Below are 23,209 nucleotides of genomic sequence, written 5' to 3'. Positions count from 1 at the left end.
CTCTAGTGGCACAGCTAGCAACTGTGATGCAGTGCCTTAGACCACTGTTCCACACGGGAGGCCCCAGTCATATACTTGTTACATGCTCATGGTCTTTAGTACGAGAAATTCATTTTGAATTGATTAGGGAACGGACATTCATCTCGAGACCTATTAAGTGGGACTGATTTTAATTACCTTTTTGTTTTGGAAGCACAGGATGAAACATATCAATGGACAGCTGACAACAAGGCTGATCCGTATAGCTAAGATCCTGTTGCCATGTTAGCACTGCAGACAGAACACAGGCACCAGGGCTTGGAGTACTGTAGTCATTGAGAAGTGATCGAGATATTCAAGGTAGTTACATATTTAAGAAGACTTGTTTTTCTGTGTTAGTCGCTTAATTATTTTTGGACTCTATTTAAAGCAAAACAATACAACATGCAGGCCATCTTACTATTTGGTACAGTTCAGCTGCTGTGATATACATTTTGCATCATGATAATGTGGCACTTTGCTTCTTGAAAGTCCAATATCTTAACTTGACTGCTAACCTGCAAAACATTAAAGGACTTTAACAGTGGACTAATGGAAAAAACATACCGAACGATTTTGGACTTTCCCTTTAAGGACCCATAAACGGATAAGAAAACAATTGTCTACCTGTTGCCTAAGTTCACCCATTTCATGTAGGGCTCCCCAGAGCACTCACAGGGCCCAGGTCCCCCCTTAAAGGGAAATGGATAGACCAAGCCTCTCTTACTTGTTACAGCATTTATTGTTTAGCCTGTTTGTATAAATTTGACAAGACAGTAATATTGATATTTTGAAAGAATTGCCTTTAGCATATATGGATTTTAAATAAGAATTAAGGTTTTGTGTACGTTTGTTTGCAAACATTGTGATCACATTTAAGCATTGATATGTGGAACTGTGATCCTCTCCTCAAAAGGCAATCTACAGGAATGAAGTTGGTACACTTTACCTCTTAACAAAATACAATCATGTCATTATTAAATCTGATAGCTAAAGGAGCAGTGTGAACCAAAGCTTAGTCTTATGCATTTTTATAGAATACTGTAGGTCGCTGCACACAATACATGAAAGGAAAAAAAAGATGCAATACCTGCTAGAACAAAATATACATTGCTGTGCATTCGTTGTGTGAAGTATTTGGTTTGTGTGGCTTTTCCTGAATGTCTACTGCACCTTAACACTTCATCGTATATGGGAACAAGGCTGCTGTGTTAGAGTAGATTGCTTTACGAATGTGCTTCCCCCTGTGTGTTCTGTCTTACCAAGTGTGTGTGAAAATGCTTTTTACACTTGAAGTTATTTGCTAGATATTGCTGCCTAGAAAATGAAGTATGTAACTGTGACTTGGGATTGCTGACTTTCAGTGAAATTCATTTATGCAAATAAAGTTGTCATGGCTGACCCCTGCATGTATTAGTCATCAACAAGGGCTTATTTTACTGGGATCTTTTTATTTTTAAGTTGTAAAACAATATTACATAGCAAGGCAGTATTAAAATAAAACTGAAATGCAGTGTTATCCTGCCCCTAATGGTACAGTATAACTACAGAATCCATATAACGTTGATTACATATTAACGTGTAGAACATTAAGTAGAAAACAGTTGAACTTAATGAGCAGATAGTGAGACTGTAAAGGGTCAAAGGTTGTGCTATTAAGTTGTGGTGGTTGGCTTCTCGCTAGTGCCCTGGGTAATTTCTTCAGGTTTCTCACTGCTGCTCTTGGAGCTGTAATCCACCCTCTCAAAGAGCAGCAGCATCTCACAGTGCATGGTCTGGGGGAAGAGGTCCACAGCCATTGCCCGCACCGGACGGAACGGAGCTCCACGTACACGGTTGGAGGGAGCCCTGCACAGACTACACAGATCAAATTTAGAACCAGAAGAATCCCCATGGAGATGACATACTGAATGTTTGGGCTGCACTTGCAGAATGAAAAGGATAGGGTATTATACTCACTCTATGAAGTTGTTCATGGCTGCCTTGGCATTGCATGCCACATAAACCAGCCTTTTCAGATGCTCTGCTCTTCTGATTGCCAGAATGACCTTTGAATCTAGATGGTAGACAATTACTGTCACTCAATTGAAATATACAGTGCATGGACAAACTGATTCAGTATATTTTGTAACATACGTAAGCCCGCTCTCGGTGGGTCCACGATGGCGGTGATGCTGGGGGATACGACAGCGTTGAGCACCATCTGGAACACGTCTTCAGCCTTTCCGCAGTGGAACTCAATATTACTCAGCCCTGAAATATTTCAGTCACAGTCAGGTTCTCTCTCATAGCACTAGAGCAAATGTATTGGGGATTGATTAGGCAGAGTTAGATATTAGATATGTATGATTTTAGATGTTAGATTTGAACATGTACTGTATGTCAGGCTTAACTCTTTCTGGCCTCATTGGTCAAGTGGCAGTTGATGCCAGGCACCAATATGATTAAGCCTCTTACCATTGATCTTCGCGTTGACTTTGGCATCCTTCACTGCTTCCTGACACATCTCTATCCCAATCACCTTCCTCACCCTCTGGAGGACACAGGGTGCGACTCATAATGTCAACAGAGAAAGGGACTAATCCATTTCCAGACGGATTGATCCATACAGTTGTAATCAGGGTTGTGTTAAATACCATTTCAGTTTACTTCCTTAACTGAAATGCGCTTGACCCCCAACCCTGCTTGTTATGTATGTAGGATGCCATGTGTGTTCATTTATAAGTCAACGAACACATTTCTCTTGTTCTCTATAGTACCTTAGCCAGTGAGATGCCAATGGTTCCTGTCCCGCAGCATACGTCCAGCACAGTGCTGTCCTTGTCCAGCTGGGCCCATTCTCCTACAGCTGAGTACAGCACCTCAGCTGCCCCTGTGTTCACCTGGTCAATGACATACAGTGAGTATAATAAGTATTCATTCCTCTTGCATTTTTTCACTGTGTTACAACATGGGATTGAAATATAATTGTGATTTTTGTGGGTCAATGGATAGGATACGCAATAATGTCAAAAGGGAAAATAGATTTTCCATATGCACATAATGCTTATTTCTCTCAAACCCATAGAAAATCTTTGGAGGGAGTTGAAAGTCCGTGTTGCCCAGCAACAGCCCCAAAACATCACTGCTCTAGAGGAGATATGCATGGAGGAATGGGCCAAAATACCAGCAACAGTGTGTGAAAACCTTGTGAAGACTTACAGAAAATGTTTGACCTCTGTCATTGCCAACAAAGGGTATATAACAAAGTATTGAGATAAACTTTTGTTATTGACCAAATACTTATTTTCCACCATAATTTGCAAATAAATTCATAAAAAATCCTACAATGTGATTTTCTGGATTTTCTTTTCTCATTTTGTCTGTCATAGTTGAAGTGTACCTATGATGAAAATTACAGGCCTCTCTCAGCTTTTTAAGTGGGAGAACTTGCACAATTGGTGGCTGACTAAATACTTTTTTGCCCCACTGTATATCTGTATTCCCAGTCATGCGAAATCCATAAATTAGGGCCTAATGAACTTGTTTCAATTAACTGATTTCCTTATATGAACTGTAACTCAGTAAAATCCTTGAAATTGTTGCATGTTGCTTAATATTTTTGTTCAGTGTACATGGACTCACTATGTCAAAAAATAGGGGTTTACATGATTTTAGAATGACTACCTCTTCCTCTGTCCCCCATACATACAACATCTATAATATACCTCAGTCAAGTATTGCATTTCAAACACAGATTCAACTACAAAGACCAGGAAGCTTTTCAAAAGCCTCATAAAAGAAGGGCAGTGATTGGAATATGGGTAACAATAACAAATCAGACATTGAATATCTCTTTAAAGATGGTCAGGTTAATAATTATGCTGTGGATGACGTATTAAACCACCCAGAAACATTGAAGATAGTCATCCTTCTGAGCTGCAGCACAGGAAGGAAACTACTCAGGATGTCACCATGAGGCCATTGGAGTTCAATTGCTATGATGGGAGAAACTGAGGATGGATCAACAACATTGTAGTGACTCTACAATAATGACCAACAGTGCATTCAGAAAGTATTCACACCCCTTGACTTTTTCCACATTTTGTTACGTTACAGCCTTATTCTAAAATTGACCCCCCCACCCCCACCCCCATAATACCCCCTAATGACAAAGAAAAAAATATTTTTTTGACATTTTTGAAAATATATAAACTATTACCATCTGAAATATCACATTTACATAAGTATTCATACCCCTTTACTCATTACTTTGTGGAAGCACCTTTGGCAGCGATTACAGCCTGGAGTCTTCTTGGTTATGACGGTACAAGCTTGGCACACCTGTATTTGTGGAATTTCTCCTATTCTTGTCTGCAGATCCTCTCAAGCTCTGTCAGGTAGGATGGGGAGCGTCAGTGCACAGATATTTTTAGGTCTCTCCAGAGATGTTTGATTGGTTTCAAGTTCGGGCTATAGCTGGAAGCCACTCCTGTATTGTCTTAGCTGTGTGCTTAGGGTAGTTGTCCTTTTGAAAGGTGAACCTTCGCTCAGTCTGAGGTCCTGAGTGCTTTGGAGCAGGTTTTCATCAAGGATCTCTCTGTACTTCGCTCCGGTCATCTTTCCCTCAATCCTGACTAGTCTCCCAGTCCCTGCCACTGAAAAACATCCCCACAGCATGATGCTGCCACAACCATACTTCGCCAAAGGGATGGTGCCAGGTTTCCTCCACATATGACGCTTGGCATTCCGGCCAAAGAGTTCAATCTTAGGTTAATCAGACCAGAGAATCTTGTTTCTCATGATCTGAGAGTCTTTAGGTGCCTTTTGGCAAACTCCAAGCAGGCTGTCATGTGCCTTTTACTGAGGAGTGGCTTCCATCTGGCCACTCTACCATAAAGGCCTGATTGGTGGAGTGCTGCAGTATTGGCTGTCCTTCTGGAAGGTTCTCCCATTTCCACAGTGGAACTCTGAAGCTCTGTCAGCGACGATCTGGTTCTTGGTCACCTCCCTGACCAAGGCCCTTCTCCCCCAATTGCTCAGTTTGGCTGGGTGATCAGCTCTAGGAAGAGTTTTGGTGGTTCCAAACTACTTCCATTTAAGAATGATGGGGGCCACTGTGTTCTTGGGGACCTTCAATTCTGCAGAAATGTTTGGGTACCCATCCCCAGATCTGTGCCTCGACACAATCCTGTCTCGGAGTTCTACAGACAATTCAACTGTTATTGGTCACATACACATGGTTAGCAGATGTTAACGCGAGTGTAGTTCCGACAGATTACTTGTTAGATCTTACTGCACAAACAATTTCCCAACAACTACCTCATACACACAAATCTAAAGGGGTGAATGAGAATATGTACATATAAATATATGGATGAGAGAGATGGCCGAGCGGCATAGGCAAAGTGCAATAGATGGTATAAAACACAGTATATATACACTCAGCAAAAAAAGAAACGTCCCTTTTTCAGGACCCTGTCTTTCAAAGATAATTCGTAAAAATCCAAATAACTTCACAGATCTTCATTGTAAAGGGGTTAAACACAGTTTCCCCATGCTTGTTCAATTAACCATAAACAATTAATGAACATGCACCTGTGGAACGGTCGTTAAGACACTAACAGCTTACAGATGGTAGGCAATTAAGGTCACAGTTATGAAAACTCAGGACACTAAAGAGGCCTTTCAACTGACTCTGAAAAGCACGAAAAGAAAGATGCCCAGGGTCCCTGCTCATCTGCATGAACATGCCTTAGGCATGCTGCAAGAAGGCATGAGGACAGCAGATGTGGCCAGTGTAATAAATTGCAATGTCCGTACTGTGAGACGCCTAAGACGGCACTACAGGATGGACAGCTGATCATCTTCGCAGTGGCAGACCACGTGTAACATCACCTGCACAGGATCGGTACATCCGAACATCACAGCTGCGGGACTGGTACAGGATGGCAACAACAACTGCCCGAGTTACACCAGGAACACACAACCCCTCTATCAGTGCTCAGACTGTCCGCAATAGGCTGAGAGAGGCTGGACTGAGGGCTTGTAGGCCTGTTGTAAGGCAGGTCCTCACCAGACATCACCGGCAACACCGTCGCCTATGGGCACAAACCCACCGTCGCTGGACCAGACAGGACTGGCAAAAAGTGCTCTTCACTGACGAGTCGTGGTTTTGTCTCACCAGGGGTGATGGTCGGATTTGCGTTAATCGTCAAAGGATGAGCGCTACACCGAGGCCTGTACTCTGGAGCAGGATCGATTTAGAGGTGGAGGGTCCATCATGGTCTGGGGCGGTGTGTCACAGCGTTATCGGACTGACATGACCCTCCAGCATGACAATGCCACCAGCTATACTGCTCATTCTCTGCGTAATTTCCTGCAAGACAGGAATGTCATTGTTCTGCCATGGCCAGCGAAGAACCTGGATCTCAATTCCATTGAGCACGTCTGGGACCTGTTGGATCGGAGGTTGAGGGCTAGGGCCATTCCCCCCAGAAATGTCCGGGAACTTGCAGGTGCCCTGGTAGAAGAGTGGAGTAACATCTCATAGCAAGAACTGGCACATCTGGTGCAGTCAATGAGGAGGAGATGCACTGCAGTAATTAATGCAGCTGGTGGCCACATCAGATACTGACTGTTACTTTTGATTTTTTATCCCCCCCTTTTTTCAGGGACACATTTCCATTTATGTTAGTCACATGTCTGTGGAACTTGTTCAGTTTATGTCTCAGTTGTTGAATCTTATGTTCAGACAAATATTTACACGTTAAGTTTGCTGAAAATAAACGCAGTTGACAGTGAGAGGATGTAGTGGCTCGGGTGGTTGGTGGCTCGGGTGGAGGTCAGGTAGTTTTGCCACAATGCATCACCGGGGGAGCCTTGAGGTTGAGGGTGGTGCAGTTGCCATACCAGGCTGTGATACAGCCTGACAGGATGCTCTCAATTGTGCATCTGCAAAAGTTTATCAGAGTTTTGGGTGAAAAGCCAAATTTCTTCAGCCTCCTAAGGTTGAAGAGACACTGTTGCGCCTTCACCACACTGTCTGTTTGGGTGGACCATTTCAGTTTGTCTGTGATATGTACGCCTAGGAACTTAACATTTTCCAACTTCTCCACTGCTGTCCCTTTGATGTAGATAGGGGGGTGGTCGCTCTGCTGTTTCCTGAAGTCCACGATCATCTCCTTTGTTTTATTGACATTGAGTGAGAGGTTGTTTTCCTGACACCACACTCCGTGTGCCCTCATCTCCTCCCTGTAGGCTGTCTCGTGGTTGTTGGTAATCAAGCCCACTACTGTTGTGTTGTCTGCAAACTTGATGACTGGCTACGCAGTCATGGGTGAACAGGGAGTTTGAAGGGGGCTGAGCACACACCCTTGTGGGGCCCCAGTGTTGTGGGTCAGCGAAGTGCAGATGTTGTTTCCTACCTTCACCAACTGGGGGCGGCCCGTCAGAAAGTCCAGGACCCAATTGCACAGGACGGGTTGAGACCCAGGGCCTCCAGCTTGATGATGAGCTTGGAGGATACTATGGTGTTGAATGCTGAGCTGTTGTCAATGAATAGCATTCTTACATAGGTATTATATTTGGGATAGGGCAGTGTGCAGGCGATTGCATCGTCTGTGGACCTGTTGGGGCGGTATGCAAACCGAAGTGGGTCTAGGGTGGCAGGTAAGGTGGAGGTGATATGATCCTTGACTAGTCTCTCAAAGCACTTCATGATGACAGAAGTGAGTGCTACGGGGCAGTAGTCATTTAGTTCAGTTACCTTTGCCTTCTTGGGTTCAGGAACAATGGTGGCCAGCTTCGAGCATGTGGGGACAGCAGACCGGAATAGGGAGTGATTGAATATGTCCGTAAACACACCAGCCAGTTGGTCTGCGCATACTCTGAGAACGCGGCTAGGGATGCTGTCTGGGCCAACAGCCTTGTGAGGGTTAACACGTTTAAGAGTTTTACTCAAGTCAGCCATGGAGAAGGAGAGGGGGGGGAGCAGTCCTTGCTAGTTATTCTTGGCTGTATGTAATAATATTTCCTGGGGTAACAATGTAATAAAAAAAATTTTAAACTAAATATTGCATAGTTTCCTAAGGACTCGAAGCGAGGCGACCATCACTGTCGGCGCCATCTTCCTTCGACCTCATGATAACTGTCAACTGTGGGACCTTTACATAGACAGGTCTGTGACTTTCCAAATGTCCAATTAATAGAATTTACCACAGGTGGACTCCAATCCAGTGGTAGAAACATCTCAAGGATGATCAATGGAAACAGGATGCACCTGAGCTCAATTTTTTATTTGTAATACATTTGTAAAAACCTGTTTTCACTTTGTCATTATGGGGCATTGTGTGTAGATGGAAGATGTATTTATTTATCTAATCCATTTTAGAATAAGGCTGCAACATAACAAAATGTGGAAACGGTCACGGGTTCTGAATACACTGTAAATGACAGTGAAAAACAAGGCACTAAAATAATACTGAAAGGAAACACTGCAAAGGAACACACTTTTTGGCCTAAATGCAAAGCCTTATGTTTGGGGCAAATCCAACAACACATCACTGAGTAATTGCCTCCTTATTTTCAAGCATGGTGGTGGCTGAATCATGGTATGGGTATGCTTAACATCGGAAAAGACTGGCGAGTTTTTCAGGATAAAAATAAATGAGATAGAGCTAAGCACAGGCAAAATCCTAGAGGAAAACCTGCTTCACACCATACACTGGGAGATGATTTCCCCTTTCAGCAGGACAACAACCTACAACACAAGGCCAAATCTACACTGGAGTTGCTTACCAGGAAGACAGTACATTTTCCTGAGAGGCCAAGTCACAGTTTTGACTTAAATCTTTACTTAAATGGAGCAGCTCACAGATTACTCCACCTGTACATAGCCCATCTATAATTTAGCCCAAACAACTACCTCTCCCCCTACTGTATTAATTTATTTATTTTGCTCCTTTGCACCCCATTAGTTCTCTCTACTTTGCACATTCTTCCACTGCAAATCTACCATTCCAGTGTTTTACTTGCTATATTGTATTTACTTCGCCACCATGGCCTTTTTTTTGCCTTTACCTCCCTTATCTCCTCATTTGCTCACATTCTTTATAGACTTATTTTTCTAGTGTATTATTGACTGTATGTTTGTTTTACTCCATGTGTAACTCTGTGTTGTTGTATGTGTCGAACTGCTTTGCTTTATCTTGGCCAGGTCGCAATTGTAAATGAGAACTTGTTCTCAACTTGCCTACCTGGTTAAGTAAAGGTGAAATAAAAAATAAATAAAAAATATATATTTTTTTTAAATCAGCTTTTTGAGTTAAAATGGCTGCAAGCTATGACCACCAACATCTTGAATTAGTTTTATATTGTACAATCCAGGTATGCAAAGCTCGTAGAGACTTAAAAAGACTTGCAGCGGTAATCGCTGCCAAATGTGTTTCTAACATGTATTGACTCAGGGGTGGTGAAGACTTATTTAATCAATCAAGTGTTTTATTTTTCATTAATATTTAAAAAGTTAGAATTTGTCTTTTGTGTAGATCGTTGACAAAAAAATGACAATTAAATCATTTTTATTCCCACTTTGAAACAATAAAATGTGAAGAAATCCAATTATGATACCCACTGTATTTTACAGCTATAGAACAGAGTTCATAGTGCTGTACCTCAGAGACACTAACTTGGAGGCTCTTAAAATGGGGGAGGAAATACAACATACACTATCTCAATATAATGAAATATAATTTTAAAAACTATGCCAAATGGACCGAAGATGGTAAGTAAATAGGATGAAGACTCTACAGCTACGATACGTGATATGGGATACTCACCTGGAAGAAAGAATGGGGGGATATCCTGAACTTCAGGCCAAGAAGCTCCTCGTGAATACACTCCTCTCCAGCTACCAGCTCACACGGCAAGTCCTCCGGGTTAGGGGATTGCCTTAGTGAATACAACATTATCTGTCAATCACAACATTTCCATGTGCATTCTCACACCATTAAATTGTTGTTTTCTAATGATCTTACCTTTGTCCCTCTGACACAAAGTACAGAGCAGTTACACCACTCTCTTTCCCGTCACCCTCTGTGAAATACTCTTTCATAGAGCTCTTCAGGACATTTAGTTCTTTTTCCTCAAGTTTCTGCAAAGTAGAAAAGGCGAGAATAAATGACAGGATTTGAAAGGAGAGTCACTACACTTATATTGTTCAGCTGAAGAATCCAGTGATGAATGTAGTGATTCTTAGATCAGAACGCATAATGTGTACATTTCTGTACCACAGCCCGAGCTTATATTTTTTATTTAAGCAATAAGGCCCGAGAACATGTGGTATATGGCCAATAAGGGCTGTTCTTTTGCACGACGCAACGCCTTATTTTAATTATAAACTGGTTACCAATGTAATTAGATTAGTTAAAATAAAAGTTGTGTCATACTTGTGGTATACGATCTGATATCACAGCTTTCAGCCAATCAGCATGCAGGGCTTGAACCACCCAGTTTATAATGTAATATTAACCACATTGAAGAATGTTTTATTTGTACCTGTGGGTTAAAGAACACCATAGCCATGGCCTGCTTGGTCCTTGTGGTCCGCACTGTTAGCTGCTTCCAGTGGCCCTCGTATGTCTCAGGGCTGTACACTGAGTATGGGGTTGTCCTGTGTAGATAAACAAATTATGGGTCAAAAGAAGGTGATAACATTATTTACATCTAGCACCCCCATTCTTCTAGCCTGATTGTCCTAGAGCTGTTGAAACTATATACACTGCTCAAATAAATAAAGGGAACACTTAAACAACACAATGTAACTCCAAGTCGATCACACTTCTGTGAAATCAAACTGTCCACTTAGGAAGCAACACTGATTGACAATCAATTTCACATGCTGTTGTGCAAATGGAATAGACAACAGGTGGAAATTATAGGCAATTAGCAAGATACCCCCAATAAATCAGTGGTTCTGCAGGTGGGGACCACAGACCACTTCTCAGTTCCTAGGCTTCCTGGCTGATGTTTTGGTCACTTTTGAATGCTGGCGGTGCTTTCACTCTAGTGGTAGCATGAGACGGAGTCTACAACCCACACAAGTGGCTCAGGTAGTGCAGCTCATCCAGGATGGCACATCAATGCGAGATGTGGAAAGAAGGTTTGCTGTGTCTGTCAGCGTAGTGTCCAGAGCATGGAGGCGCTACCAGGAGACAGGCTAGTACATCAGAAGACGTGGAGGAGGCCGTAGGAGGGCAACAACCCAGCAGCAGGACCGCTACCTCCGCCTTTGTGCAAAGAGGAGCAGGAGGAGCACTGCCAGAGCCCTGCAAAATAACATCCAGCAGGCCACAAATGTGCATGTGTCTGCTCAAATGGTCAGAAACAGACTCCGTGAGGGTGGTATGAGGGCCCGACGTCCACAGGTGGGGGTCGTGCTTACAGCCCACCACCGTGCAGGACGTTTGGCATTTGCCAGAGAACACCAAGATTGGCAAATTCGCCACTGGCGCCCTGTGCTCTTCACAGATGAAAGCAGGTTCACACTGAGCAGATGTGACAGACGTGACAGTCTGGAGACGCCGTGGAGAACGTTCGGCTGCCTGCAACATCCTCCAGCATGACCGATTTGGCGGTGGGTCAGTCATGGTGTGGGGTGGCATTTCTTTGGGGGGCCGCACAGCCCTCCATGTGCTCGCCAGAGGTAGCCTGACTGCCATTAGGAACCGAGATGATGACCCCTTGTGAGACCATATGCTGGTGTGGTTGGCCCTGGGTTCCTCCTAATGCAAGACAATGCTAGACCTCATGTGGCTGGAGTGTGTCAGCAGTTCCTGCAAGAGGAAGGCATTGATGCTATGGACTGGCCCGTCCGTTCCCCAGACCTGAATCCAATTGAGCACATCTGGGACATCATGTCTCGCTCCATGTTGCACCACAGACTGTCCAGGAGTTGGCGAATGCTTTAGTCCAGGTCTGGGAGGAGATCCCTCAGGAGACCATCCGCCACCTCATCAGGAGCATGCCCAGGCATTGTAGGGAGGTCATACAGGCACGTGGAGGCCACACACACTACTGAGCCTCATTTTGACTTGTTTTAAGGACATTACATCAAAGTTGATTCAGCCTGTAGTGTGGTTCACCACTTTAATTTTGAGTGTGACTCTAAATCCAGACCTCTGTGGGTTGATAAATTTGATTTCCATTGATCATTTTTGTGTGATTTTGTTGTCAGCACATTCAACTATGTAAAGAAAAAAAGTATTTAATAAGAATATTTCATTCATTCAGATCTAGGATGTGTTCTCTTTATTTTTTTGAGCAGTGTAGTTGACAACCAGAAAAGTTGTCTATTCAGCAGAAACAGATCTGAGGCCACCAGGCTATTGTATTGCTGTGTGCAGCATTATTTTGGATTCCTTCTTGTTGCATGCTAAAACCAGTATATAGGTCAAATAGTGTATATAGGGCAGATCTGATACAGTGGCCAGAATATTTAACTGAGACGTGGCATTGAGTCCTGTGATCAGGGCGGGATCAGTGCAGGACAGAGATGAGGCCTCCCTCTCATTAAGATGACATTAATACCTGATGAATTTCTGGAACTCACTGACCACTCTCTTGGCCTCAGTGGTGACATGGATGCTGTCTGAGGGTCCCACCACGGCACAGGAGCCCCCTTTGTACTTCCCCAGTCTGAAGCCTATGGTCTTATCCTCTTCATTCGCTCCAATACCAATGACAAACTCACACTTGTTCCTGTATTCAACCTGCATGATAAGAGTAGGGAAAGGATGCTTAAGGTCAAAGGATGCTTACGGTCAAAGTTCAGCATGTGCATACCCAGGCAGGGACTGCAGTCAGTGTATGCATTTCATTAAGACACCAGGTTGTCAAATGCCTTGCTAGTAGCTGATATACTCATTTTCAGCAGGATGATCAAAAGGCCAGAGTGCATCTGGACTTAGTTAAATTAACCCCACAACAAAAAAGCCAGAATGATTTCAGGTTCTTGATGTAGTCACAGAAAACCTGTACAAGCTGCGACAGCAAACGTTCACCCCAGGTTGCCAGGGCAGGCAGCCATATGTAGGCCTATTATAAACAGGTTGTTCGAGCCCTGGAAGCTTATTGGCTGACGCAAAATGACTTGTTTACTGTTCTAATTACGTTGGTAACCTGTTTATTATCTCAATAAGGCCCCTCAGGGGTTTGTGGTATATGGCCAATATACCAGAGCTAAGGGCTGTATCCAGGCACTCTGCATTGTGCATATGAACAGCCCTTTGGCGTGGTATTTATTATTTTTTCACCTTTATTTAGCAGGGAGGCTAGTTGAGAACACCTTTATTTAGCAGGTAGGCTAGTTGAGAACACCTTTATTTAACCAGGTAGGCTAGTTGAGAACACCTTTATTTAACCAGGTAGGCTAGTTGAGAACACCTTTATTTAACCAGGTAGGCTAGTTGAGAACACCTTTATTTAACCAGGTAGGCTAGTTGAGAACACCTTTGTTTAACCAGGTAGGCTAGTTGAGAACACCTTTATTTAACCAGGTAGGCTAGTTGAGAATAAGTTCTCATTTACAACTGCAACCTGGCCAAGATAAAGCAAAGCAGTTCAACACATACAACAACACAGAGTTACACATGGAATAAACAAACATACAGTCAATAATACAGTAGAAAAAAGTCTATATACAGTGTGTGCAAGTGAGGTAGGATAAGAGCAATAAATAAAAGGCCATGGTGGATGCTGGAATGGTAGATGTGCAGAAGATGAAAGTACAAGTAGAGATACTGGGGTGCAAAGGAGCAAGACAAATAAATAAATACAGTATGGGGATGAGGTAGTTGGATGGGCTAATTACAGATGGGCTATGTACAGGTGCAGTGATCTGCTCTAACATATTGGCTATATACCACACCCCCCTGGGCCTTACTGCTTAAATATAACATCCTCAAAACAACAGCACTCAGAGAGGTTTCTACAGTATTGCATTGTACCTGTGACGGAGAGGGGCGAATTTCTTCCAGAGGGCAACACATTCTCTTGTACTTCTCCTTCTGCACAAACAGCCAGGGCAGCATCGCTTTGTTGGTGTTGCCTATTTCTCTGAACAGAAAATGGGAGGACATAATAACATGATGTACAGTCAGTTTTCCTTTGTGTAGTTTGAGTAAGACTTCTCTGTAGGCAATTGTTATTAAAGACATACTCAAATAAAGATGTCCAATTGTTCTGTTCATTAGAGCAAAGGAAGGACCAGATAAAGGCCTTAAAGTCATCTATAAACTATGAAGTCATCTCATTAGTACATTTCTGTGGTGTCTTTCATGGCAGGATATAATAAGACCGGATATAATGCAATAGACTGCAGTAATCCTATCGATGCCCCACTTGAGGTTATTCTTGTGAAGTGAACCAGAAGCCACACATGGCATGGGCCTATACACATCTCTGTACCTGGCCAGTCTCTGCAGCACCCCCTCCACCTCCTGCTCCTTCCTCCTCAGCTGCTCCTCATAAGGCACATTCCACAGGGGCGTCACCACGTTGGCGATCTGTATGCTGAGCGGCGCCTCGTCCTCCTCTGCCTCCTTCCGCTTGGAGGGGGGCTGCCCGGCACTCCCGGCCTCATCCCGCTCCCTCTTCCTGAGCATAGGGTCCGCCTTGGGCTTGGCCAGGCGCACACTAAGCACCCGGCCCTTCCACTGCATGCCGTGCACCATCTTCATGGCCTTGTCCCTCTCCTCTTCGTTCTTGAAGGTGACGAAGGCAAACGTCTGCTTCCCAAACAGTTTGATCTTGTGCGGGTTAAGGCGATGCTTCTCCAGGAACTTCTTCAAGTCGTTGAAACCGATGAATTTGGGAAGGTTCTGGATCTCCACTTTGAAGATCTCAGAGGTGAAGAGGTCCGCTTGGACGTAGCGGTACAGATTATTAGGGTCGGAAGAAGCTGCTTCTTCTCCGCCACCTTCAGCTTTGGGTTCATCTGTTTTCACCCCATCTACTGCATCTTCTTTGGGGTCAGATGTCTTCTCCTCTTTCAGTGATGGAGAACCTACCATTGGGGTGTCACCAACATCTGTCATGTTCTGTTTGAGGGGGATAATGGACATCATTAACAAAAGTGTGCTTCATCTGGACTATCAGTCTGCATTTCATAAGTGACATTTGAAAATACACATATCAGACATGCACTACTTCTGCACTGCTTTCTTTAGTTATGCAGATCTTACGGAGTAGTTAGTTACAATGAGTGTAGCAAAGTGGCTGAGATTGAGCAAAGCAAATGACCAAAAGCACGAGCATAATTTAGCACTGAAAATAACGGCTAGCCTAGGACTTACTATACAGAAGAGCAAACAAAATCACCTTCACTTTTGCTCTTACAGCTCTGGCAAATAATATTTGCTTATGGGCAATTCACTTCTGACTATAAGAAACTGCGGGCTGCCATCTTGTGGGACACGTGGAAAATATGAACTTTGACATGAGGCGTTAAGAAAAAAATACGTCACTATATATTTTCACTGACAATTTATTGAATGCATTCTGCATGATTCCTGCTGATTGTGTTATGGTAGAATGATAAATCTAGAACAAACAAAAAAAAATGTTCCGACACAGGAAGTGACGAAGCTGCTAGAGCTACAGATAAACCCGAGCTCGATATTTCACCGGATATATAAATTTGAAGCATCCGGTTGGCGTTTCCAATCACCACCAAATATGGTAATGAGAGGAAGCCCAGTGACAGGCAGTGGGAGAAGATGGAACGAGATTGATTTTTGCCGACATTATGCACATTTTCTCATCAATTTAATTTGCTCATTTGTTACGTTTATACATAATTTTATGGCTCAATGTAAAGCCCGTTAAAATAGTAAAGCCCTTTCAAATTTGATCTCGATACAGTTTTCTGTTTTCAAAACTACAATATGTAACAAACAGAGTGGACTGCATTTTGTAGACTTTACCCTTTGCCAAAGTTTCAAAAAATTTCGTTTTTCAGGAGTACAAAGGGCGAATTGAGTTATTGCACACGCGCACCTCAGAGAGTAGGCGTTACCTAATGTAAATATGCTAATAAATGCTAGAACACGCCAATAGGATCTCACTAGCTCGTGCTTGGCTCTGCCCACCTCATTGTTTCCTCTGCCCACTGTGATTAATTTGCTCCCATTGTAAACGTCAGGCTCTGGTCTATCTTGGGTTAGTTATAAAAACTCTTTGGTCGCAATGTGTCAGGTTTTTACTTTTGTTGACATTTTAGCTAGCTACGTATTTATCCAACGTTTCAAACACACATGCCACTTGATGATATGTAGCAACCTTTCACATAGTTAGGAAATGCGTAGAGTATACTTTGAAGTGCACTGCAAACAAATAACCATATTTAATAAAGAAAACAATAATACATCGAGTGTAAACATGTTCGTAATTATTGTATTTGGTAAAGAGCATTTTATACGTTTAAAAGTTATTGTATGGCTCAATGTAAAGCCCTTTAAAATAGTGTCGAAATTGGAGGGGTGCCGGGATGGGGAAAACGCGAGTAGGACATTTCGGCGCGCGAAATCTACAGCAGGAAGAGAGAAACGGCGAGTTTTTGGTTTTGAATCAATCAAACTAAATTCCATAATCTACAAACATCTACATTAATATGGCAGATCCGAAGGTGCGGGTATGAATTTTTAACATATGTATGTATCGTGCATTTAATGAAATGTACATTTTATTTCAATTGTAATGTTTTGGTTGGCATTCTCAAAGTTTTATATTGCTAGGGTTGTACCCAGGAAGATAAAAATGCCGGGTAGGGATGCAGATTTTTTTTTTTTAACAACCCTGTTAAACATCAATATAATCGGCCTTAGAACAACATTTTCCAGATAATGGTCAATCAGTTATGTATTTTGTTGTATGTGTCAAAAGTGTGCAACTCAATACTTTTGCCGCCCTTCTTTATACCTGGTCCAAAGCTAGCTAACGTTAACTAGCTAGCCAAAGGCAAACTAGCCAGCCATATAGCTAGCGAACAAGTATATAATCGTGCCGCCACTACTTTCAAAATTATTATTTAAACCTAATATATATTTGTCTGCGGTATCACTTGGACACTATTTGGCATTGTTAAGAGTTGTCTAATGTTACCCCTACTGTACAGTAATTGCTACTGTTAGCCAGCCAGTTGGCAACAGAAGCCAGTTCCTCAGACAATACAATAGCTACAGTAGCTAGATAGTATATTGCTTTATTCATCCTGAGTTTACACTGATTTAACAGAACTAGGTAAATGCAAGTACCCACTATGTGTCATTTACACAATAGCCAAACCGTTTTCATCTCTAGCTAGCTAACCTACTGCTGTGCTAGCTGGTCTAGTGCTTTCTCAGTGGCCTAGCTAACGTTAGCAAGCTAGCTGGCTGGCTAACTCCAGGCCGAAAAAAACTAGCGTCAACTTTATCAGTACTTGTTTATCCATTTAGCTAAGTAACTAGCTATGATGACAACACTGAAATGCTATCTAAGTTATGACAGCTGTATAATAAAAGCGGATAACTTCATTAACCTAAAAAAAGACAACGATTGATTGAAGCAGGGGGACAATCACAAACGTAACTTTTCTGTTAATAACGTTACCTGGACAACTAACTTTAGGTAACTAACGTTAACGTACTGTAAGTAGCTAACGTTACTGTTTGTACATGAGGTAGCCAAATGTGCAGTCAGCTACCAAAACACTAGCTTGACAAGAATGTCAGCAAGCCATCTACTGTTGGCAAGCTGCAGTACTGCCGTAGAATTTATTTATTAGCTGCTTGAACCAAATGTATAAAATGGGCCTGTGTTGCTCCATGTTTAGCTACATACAGTAGCTAGCAACATACCATAGTCTTATATGGATCCATGTTGTTAGCTTAGTTGAAGCTAGCCGTTACATTACACTCGAAAGCATGGAGCCACACGCGTCCCATTCATACATTTGGTTCAGGCAGCTATTAAATAAATCCTATGGCAGAGCTAAGCTTTCTAGGTGGCATGCTGATATTATTGTCAGGTTAGTTTTTTAGTAGCTGACTGCAAATTTGGCTAGTTCACATGTAACTACTTATGTTACTAACTAGCTAAAGTTTGTTGAACAGGAAACAAAAACATTGTCCACCTGCTTCACCTTTCTTCCTCTTGTAAGGAGTGTTTGTCTGAGTATTATCTCTGATTATGTAATGTTAGGCCATATTACAAGTTCTGTAGTAAGTGTGAGATCATATGGATTCGCAAGGCCTTTAGTAAAGTCATCCAGCAGCAGAGGTGCTTGGCTCAGCACCAGTGAAACTAAGTTTAGTTGCCACAGCAAATTGCACACAAAAGATTACCTCCAAAGCCTGATCTCTCAAATCCCTCTATTCACATCCCTCTGCAGTTAGTTGGTGGAGCCTACTGTTTACAGTCTGAAACACTGACTTGTAAAGTACATTTCACAAACTTGAAGTGAGATGACAATCCAAGTGGAACCACTGAAGCCCACTGAAACTTTTGAGGAGGATTTTTATTCTCAATTGATAATTTTGAATGCCAAATGCTGTCCTTAACATGTTTTCAAATAAATATGTTTTTATAGGAAACACCAGAAGAGCAGGAGACTTCAACAGACAATGCAGAAGAATCAAACCACGATCCCCATTATGAGCCCATCGTGTCTCTTCCAGAGCAGGATGTGAAGACACTAGAGGAGGACGAGGAGGAACTATTCAAAATGTAAGCTGATGCTGAAAGATTTCGCTTTGAATAGCCTAACTCATTGAGCTATACACAATTTGTAATTCATTTATGGCTGAATCCTAACATCAAATTGGTAAATTCATCAAACTTTTCCTTAGGCATGCACTGTCAAATAGAGACTAAGTGAAATGTTACCCTAAGTAGAAGTTAGGATTTGTCTCAAGTGTAGTGCAACTATCCAGCCCTCTGTCATCCAAGTATTGTTACGGATTCCCTCCAAAGCCTCAGCATTTTACCCATATTGTCTCTCCCCTCAGGCGGGCGAAGCTCTACCGCTTTGCCTCTGAGAACGAACCACCAGAGTGGAAGGAGCGCGGCACAGGCGACGTCAAGCTCCTGAAACACAAAGAGAAGGGCACCATCCGCCTATTGATGAGGCGAGACCGGACCTTAAAGATCTGTGCCAATCACAACAGTGAGTCACGGAACGCTTCTTGTCTAAGGCAGTAGCATTTATCACTGCAGTGCTGTCTTGTGTCGAACATAAACCTGTCCATTAACCCATGATTTGATGTTGCCTGTCCACTGAATTGTTATTTTGACTATGAGATGATGGTGAGGTATAAGCAAAACAAGTCATTGTATAGATATGTGATTCTATGGGTCAGTGGCCTAAATCCTTTTCATCTTTCTGCTCTTTCAGTTTTCCCTGTGATGGAGCTGAAGCCCAACGCCGGCAGCGACAGGGCATGGGTATGGAACACACTTGCCGACTTCGCTGATGAGCATCCCAAACCTGAACTCCTGGCAATCCGTTTCCTCAATGCAGAAAGTGAGTGTGACAACACTTCTATTTCCGTCACTGCATTAGCTTTTTACAATTCGGTTGACTTCCCATGCAAAAAGTGTGATCTGTCAATGTGTGGATGGGGTTTAAAATAACTCTTCTGTCCTATTCAGATGCTCAGAAATTTAAGGTGAAGTTCGATGAATGCAAGGAGGAAGTCCGAAAATCTCAAGACGGATCAGGTTCGTGTACAATTATTTTTTTTATCGCATTATTTTTCATAACCAGTATGCAGACAATACTCTGTTCTCTGCCGCTCACTCCAGCCTGGAACTTTGTCTGCTAAATTAACATGGATAATTCAACAACTCGCTTGGCCCACTATTAGGCTAGTGTTGGTATGTTCTGCCACACTTACAATTGTTCTCGCTGCAGTGTTAATTACAAAGAACCACCATTATTCATAAGGTCACATGTTAATCACTACCCAGTTTAGATTAATCTTACGTATCAGTGGAACAAAAAGATGTGTGAAACACTCAAGATGGAATACTCTGTCATTCAAATGGTGGACATCCGCAATGCCCCAAAACAAGCTCTTAGATGAAGACTGATACCATCAACACTTGATGTAGTTTGGAGCCTCATCATGGCCAACCTGTTTGCTCAGTCATTGGCCCACCATGACACATCACAGTTAATATCTTTTTGTTCTCTGCAGGAGAAAACACTGACAGTGCAAACAAAGTGGCAGAGAAACTGGAGGAACTATCTGTAAAAGACAAGACCAAGACAGAGGAAAAGAGGGAGGAGGAAAAGGAGAAAGCGGCAGCAGAAGAGAAGAAATGAAACCAAGAACTTGCTTTACTGATCTTCAACTTGTCATTTTCTACAATAGACTCTAAAGAAACTGAATTTGGACACTTGCATATTGATTTATTTAGTTTTTTTTAATGATTTGTTTACCTCGAGATCACAAGACCTTGGTGCCGCAAAAAAATGATCCATTCATTAAAATGTGCCCCTCCCCAACTGCCCTCTGCTTTTTCCATCATGGAAAACCAAGTTGTCTGTTCTGCTCATCTGTCACTCATTTCAGACAGAAGATGTGGTGTATTACCTGTTTTGGTAAATTAGCCCATTTTATTTACCGCTTTCAAATTGAGAGGGGGGGGGGGGGGGTGTGTGTTAAACCATGGGGGCTGTTTGCATGACAAATTAGGGAGGTATTAAACAATGACCGTGTTTAATGAATTTACCTGCAAAAAAAACAGCACCACGGGTTGGATCCGATTATGCTTTGCTGGAGGACACTGGTCTATGGCACGTAACGTAAATGGGCAAAAGCGGTGAGGGAGGAGCGCCCTTCTCAAATATAACAGTAATCTGTGTTGTTTAGTCATGTTGTCAACAAGGCAGCATGGTCCATAAACATATTTTCCATAAATTGTTTGTTTTGAAATTAGATTTCATTGGGAAGGAAGATAAGTAATCACTTTAGCATGTGAACACAGAATCCTACTCATTATACCACGTGATTAATTACATCACTTTTGTTTTGAGCCGGCTTTCACTTGGTGCGAAACACGCCTACTCCCTCATTCACACAGACCCGATACCTGTATTTTGGTTACAGTAGGGTTTCCAAAACTCGGGACCCCAAGGGGTGCACGTTTTTTGCACTAGCGCTACACAGCTGATTCAAATCAACTAATCATCAAGCTTTGAATCAGCTGTTTCGTGTTAGGGCAAAAAACAAAATGTATACCCTTTGGGTCTTGAGGACAGAGTTTGGGAAATGCTGGGTTACAGGGACTGTGAAAATTCTGTAATCATGACTAGGTCTTTAGGTGGCTTTTACTTTGCCTTGTTTTTATACCCTACCCCTTAAAGATTTACCAAAAAGCAGGTGAAAATAAGCAGTCGTGGTACGTTTGTGGGATCTTTGTATATGAAAGAGGTATTGGTGTCAATTTACCATACTGTGAAATGAGGCTTGTGATATTGGTAATTCCCACATTGGGTAAGTCTTTTGTTATTCTGAAGCAAAGTTAGTTCATATGGAACAGGACTGCTTGTTAGCGCCACAAGTATGGAAAACGGACGGAAAGGACGTGTGAGGAGCAGTAATGTCTTTGGCACAAACTCAATATGGAGGCTTCCTCTGTATCCTCTCCTTAGTCTTTACTGATCTTAATACAGGCAAGGTGGTGGCTGCTTACCAAGCAGGAATTTGCCTTCACCTGTCCACTTAGTTCAGGGATTGGCAACTCCAGCCCTTGGGAGCCGAATTGGTGTCACCCTTTTGCCCAGCTAACACACCTGACTCAATCAACTAATCATGATCTTCTGTTTAGAATGCAATTCATTTAATCAGCTGTGTTTGCTACGGATAGGGGGGGTACAACTCCGGCCCCTGAGGACTGGAGTTGCCCATCCCAGGTTCAGGTGAAGGAGAGGAAATTAGTGGAGGAAGACACTTTGGACCATTGAGATGCAGCCGTAGCTTGGTAAAATCAGGTGTACTCTGGGAACTAGTCTGCTGCTCGCTCAGAGGTCCTACTGCATATTCTCATTTGCATAATTCAGCTTCATTTTGTTGTTGACTGATCACACCAAATCAAAATGAAAGACAACGGGTTATCAGAATTAAGCGGAGGCTCGTCAATCTATGTTCTGGCTCAGGTCTCCTTCCCGGTGGCTCAAGTTTGTTTTTAGGCCATAATACATTCCCTCAAAGTGAAACAAGCATGTAGACAAGGTATATTGGAAGAGTGTATTGATGCGGTATTAGGTGTGCTCACCGTCCTAACCTGTCCCCACTAACTGCATTGACCCTGCATCGAAGTGCCAGTGCATCTGTAAATACATGTACATGGATGGAATGTTGCTTTTCATTTCCACTCAAATGGTTTCCTCCACCTTCCAATAAAAGCTCTCAAAGACCATTTTGTCTGTCTTTGCTATTTTATGTGGAGTGAGGAATAGGGAGGGCTGTGACGGTCATGGATTTTTGGATGAAAGTTATTGGTCAGCCAAATGACCGTGGTCACTGAATTTTTTTTGTTGGATTTGAGAAAAATCTGGACATTTTCTCCTATCCTTGACTCCTGACTGCATGTGCTGCTGCTGCAGGGAGAGGGCATTGCCTAGGCAATCATAGACTTGTTTGCTACAACACCTTGCTTGTTTCAGCAAAGAGCAACAAAGTTGTCACGTTGTAAAGTGAATTACAGCAGAAACGGACTGAACCGCACAAATGGCCGGCTGTCCCGTCTTCAGTAAATTGTTCGTTCCACACAAATTTTTAAACAGCTTTGACAGTTTTATTTTCATGACGGTCTTCATCCATTACCGTCGGTTACGTTGTTATACGGTAATTGTGCCAGCCCTAGAGAGGAATTCCTATGTGCATCAGTAAGTTTGTTATGGAAAACCAATGCTGTCTGCCTTGCAAAATGGTCTGGATTAAAATGTTTATACACAATCCAGTAAGATATCAGCTCGCTGGTCACCATAGCATCTCCCACCTGTAGCACACGCTCCAGCAGGTATATCTCTCTAGTCACCCCCAAAACCAATTCTTTCTTTGGCCGCCTCTCTTTCCAGTTCTCTGCTGCCAATGACTGGAACGAACTACAAAAATCTCTGAAACTGGAAACACTTATCTCCCTCACTAGCTTTAAGCACCAACTG

General features: G+C 42.7%; 2 protein-coding genes across 4 annotated transcripts; one reads left to right on the top strand and one right to left on the bottom strand.

Annotated features, from left to right (window-relative positions):
- Positions 1-1,449: 1,449 nt before the first annotated feature.
- Positions 1,450-15,531, bottom strand: trmt2a (tRNA methyltransferase 2 homolog A). Of its 2 annotated transcripts, none has more exons than XM_021621883.2 (12): positions 15,376-15,531; positions 14,464-15,095; positions 14,004-14,112; positions 12,586-12,767; positions 10,555-10,669; positions 10,035-10,150; positions 9,837-9,948; positions 2,778-2,900; positions 2,476-2,551; positions 2,155-2,271; positions 1,978-2,074; positions 1,450-1,875 (listed from the first exon to the last, which is right to left on the bottom strand). In XM_021621883.2, the coding sequence occupies exons 2-12, from the start codon at positions 15,090-15,092 to the stop codon at positions 1,674-1,676; spliced, it is 1,878 nt and encodes a 625-aa protein (XP_021477558.2). In that variant the 5' UTR covers positions 15,093-15,095; positions 15,376-15,531; the 3' UTR covers positions 1,450-1,673. The 2 variants fall into 2 exon arrangements, with proteins under 2 accessions (XP_021477558.2, XP_021477559.2); XM_021621884.2 differs by having other exon boundaries at positions 15,351-15,497.
- Positions 15,532-16,524: 993 nt separating this feature from the next.
- LOC110536235 (ran-specific GTPase-activating protein) lies at positions 16,525-22,461 on the top strand. Of its 2 annotated transcripts, none has more exons than XM_021621886.2 (6): positions 16,525-16,681; positions 18,626-18,762; positions 19,044-19,201; positions 19,430-19,558; positions 19,687-19,755; positions 20,235-22,461. In XM_021621886.2, exons 1-6 carry the CDS (start codon positions 16,667-16,669, stop codon positions 20,360-20,362), a joined length of 636 nt encoding a protein of 211 aa, XP_021477561.1. In that variant the 5' UTR covers positions 16,525-16,666; the 3' UTR covers positions 20,363-22,461. The 2 variants fall into 2 exon arrangements, with proteins under 2 accessions (XP_021477561.1, XP_021477560.1); XM_021621885.2 differs by having other exon boundaries at positions 16,542-16,687.
- The last annotated feature ends 748 nt before the right edge of the window (positions 22,462-23,209 follow it).

This window comes from Oncorhynchus mykiss, chromosome 11 (genome assembly GCF_013265735.2).
Source record: "Oncorhynchus mykiss isolate Arlee chromosome 11, USDA_OmykA_1.1, whole genome shotgun sequence".
Taxonomy (NCBI): domain Eukaryota; kingdom Metazoa; phylum Chordata; class Actinopteri; order Salmoniformes; family Salmonidae; genus Oncorhynchus; species Oncorhynchus mykiss.
Note: the sequence above shows the minus strand (reverse complement) of the source record. Positions and strands in the feature narration are given on the sequence as shown.

Bases quoted from the DNA above. Each gene is read 5' to 3' on its own strand.
- trmt2a (XM_021621883.2), bottom strand. From the start codon at position 15,092: ATGACAGATGTTGGTGACACCCCAATGGTAGGTTCTCCATCACTGAAA. The intron at 10,151-10,554 runs GTACAAATAAAA...TCTACTTTGCAG, and splicing joins TGGTGTTCTTTAACCCACAG to AAACTTGAGGAAAAAGAACT. The intron at 2,075-2,154 runs GTATGTTACAAA...TCTACCATCTAG, and splicing joins CCCACCGAGAGCGGGCTTAC to ATTCAAAGGTCATTCTGGCA.
- LOC110536235 (XM_021621885.2), top strand. From the start codon at position 16,667: ATGGCAGATCCGAAGGTGCGG. The intron at 16,688-18,625 runs GTATGAATTTTT...ATGTTTTTATAG, and splicing joins TGGCAGATCCGAAGGTGCGG to GAAACACCAGAAGAGCAGGA. The intron at 19,756-20,234 runs GTTCGTGTACAA...TGTTCTCTGCAG, and splicing joins AAAATCTCAAGACGGATCAG to GAGAAAACACTGACAGTGCA.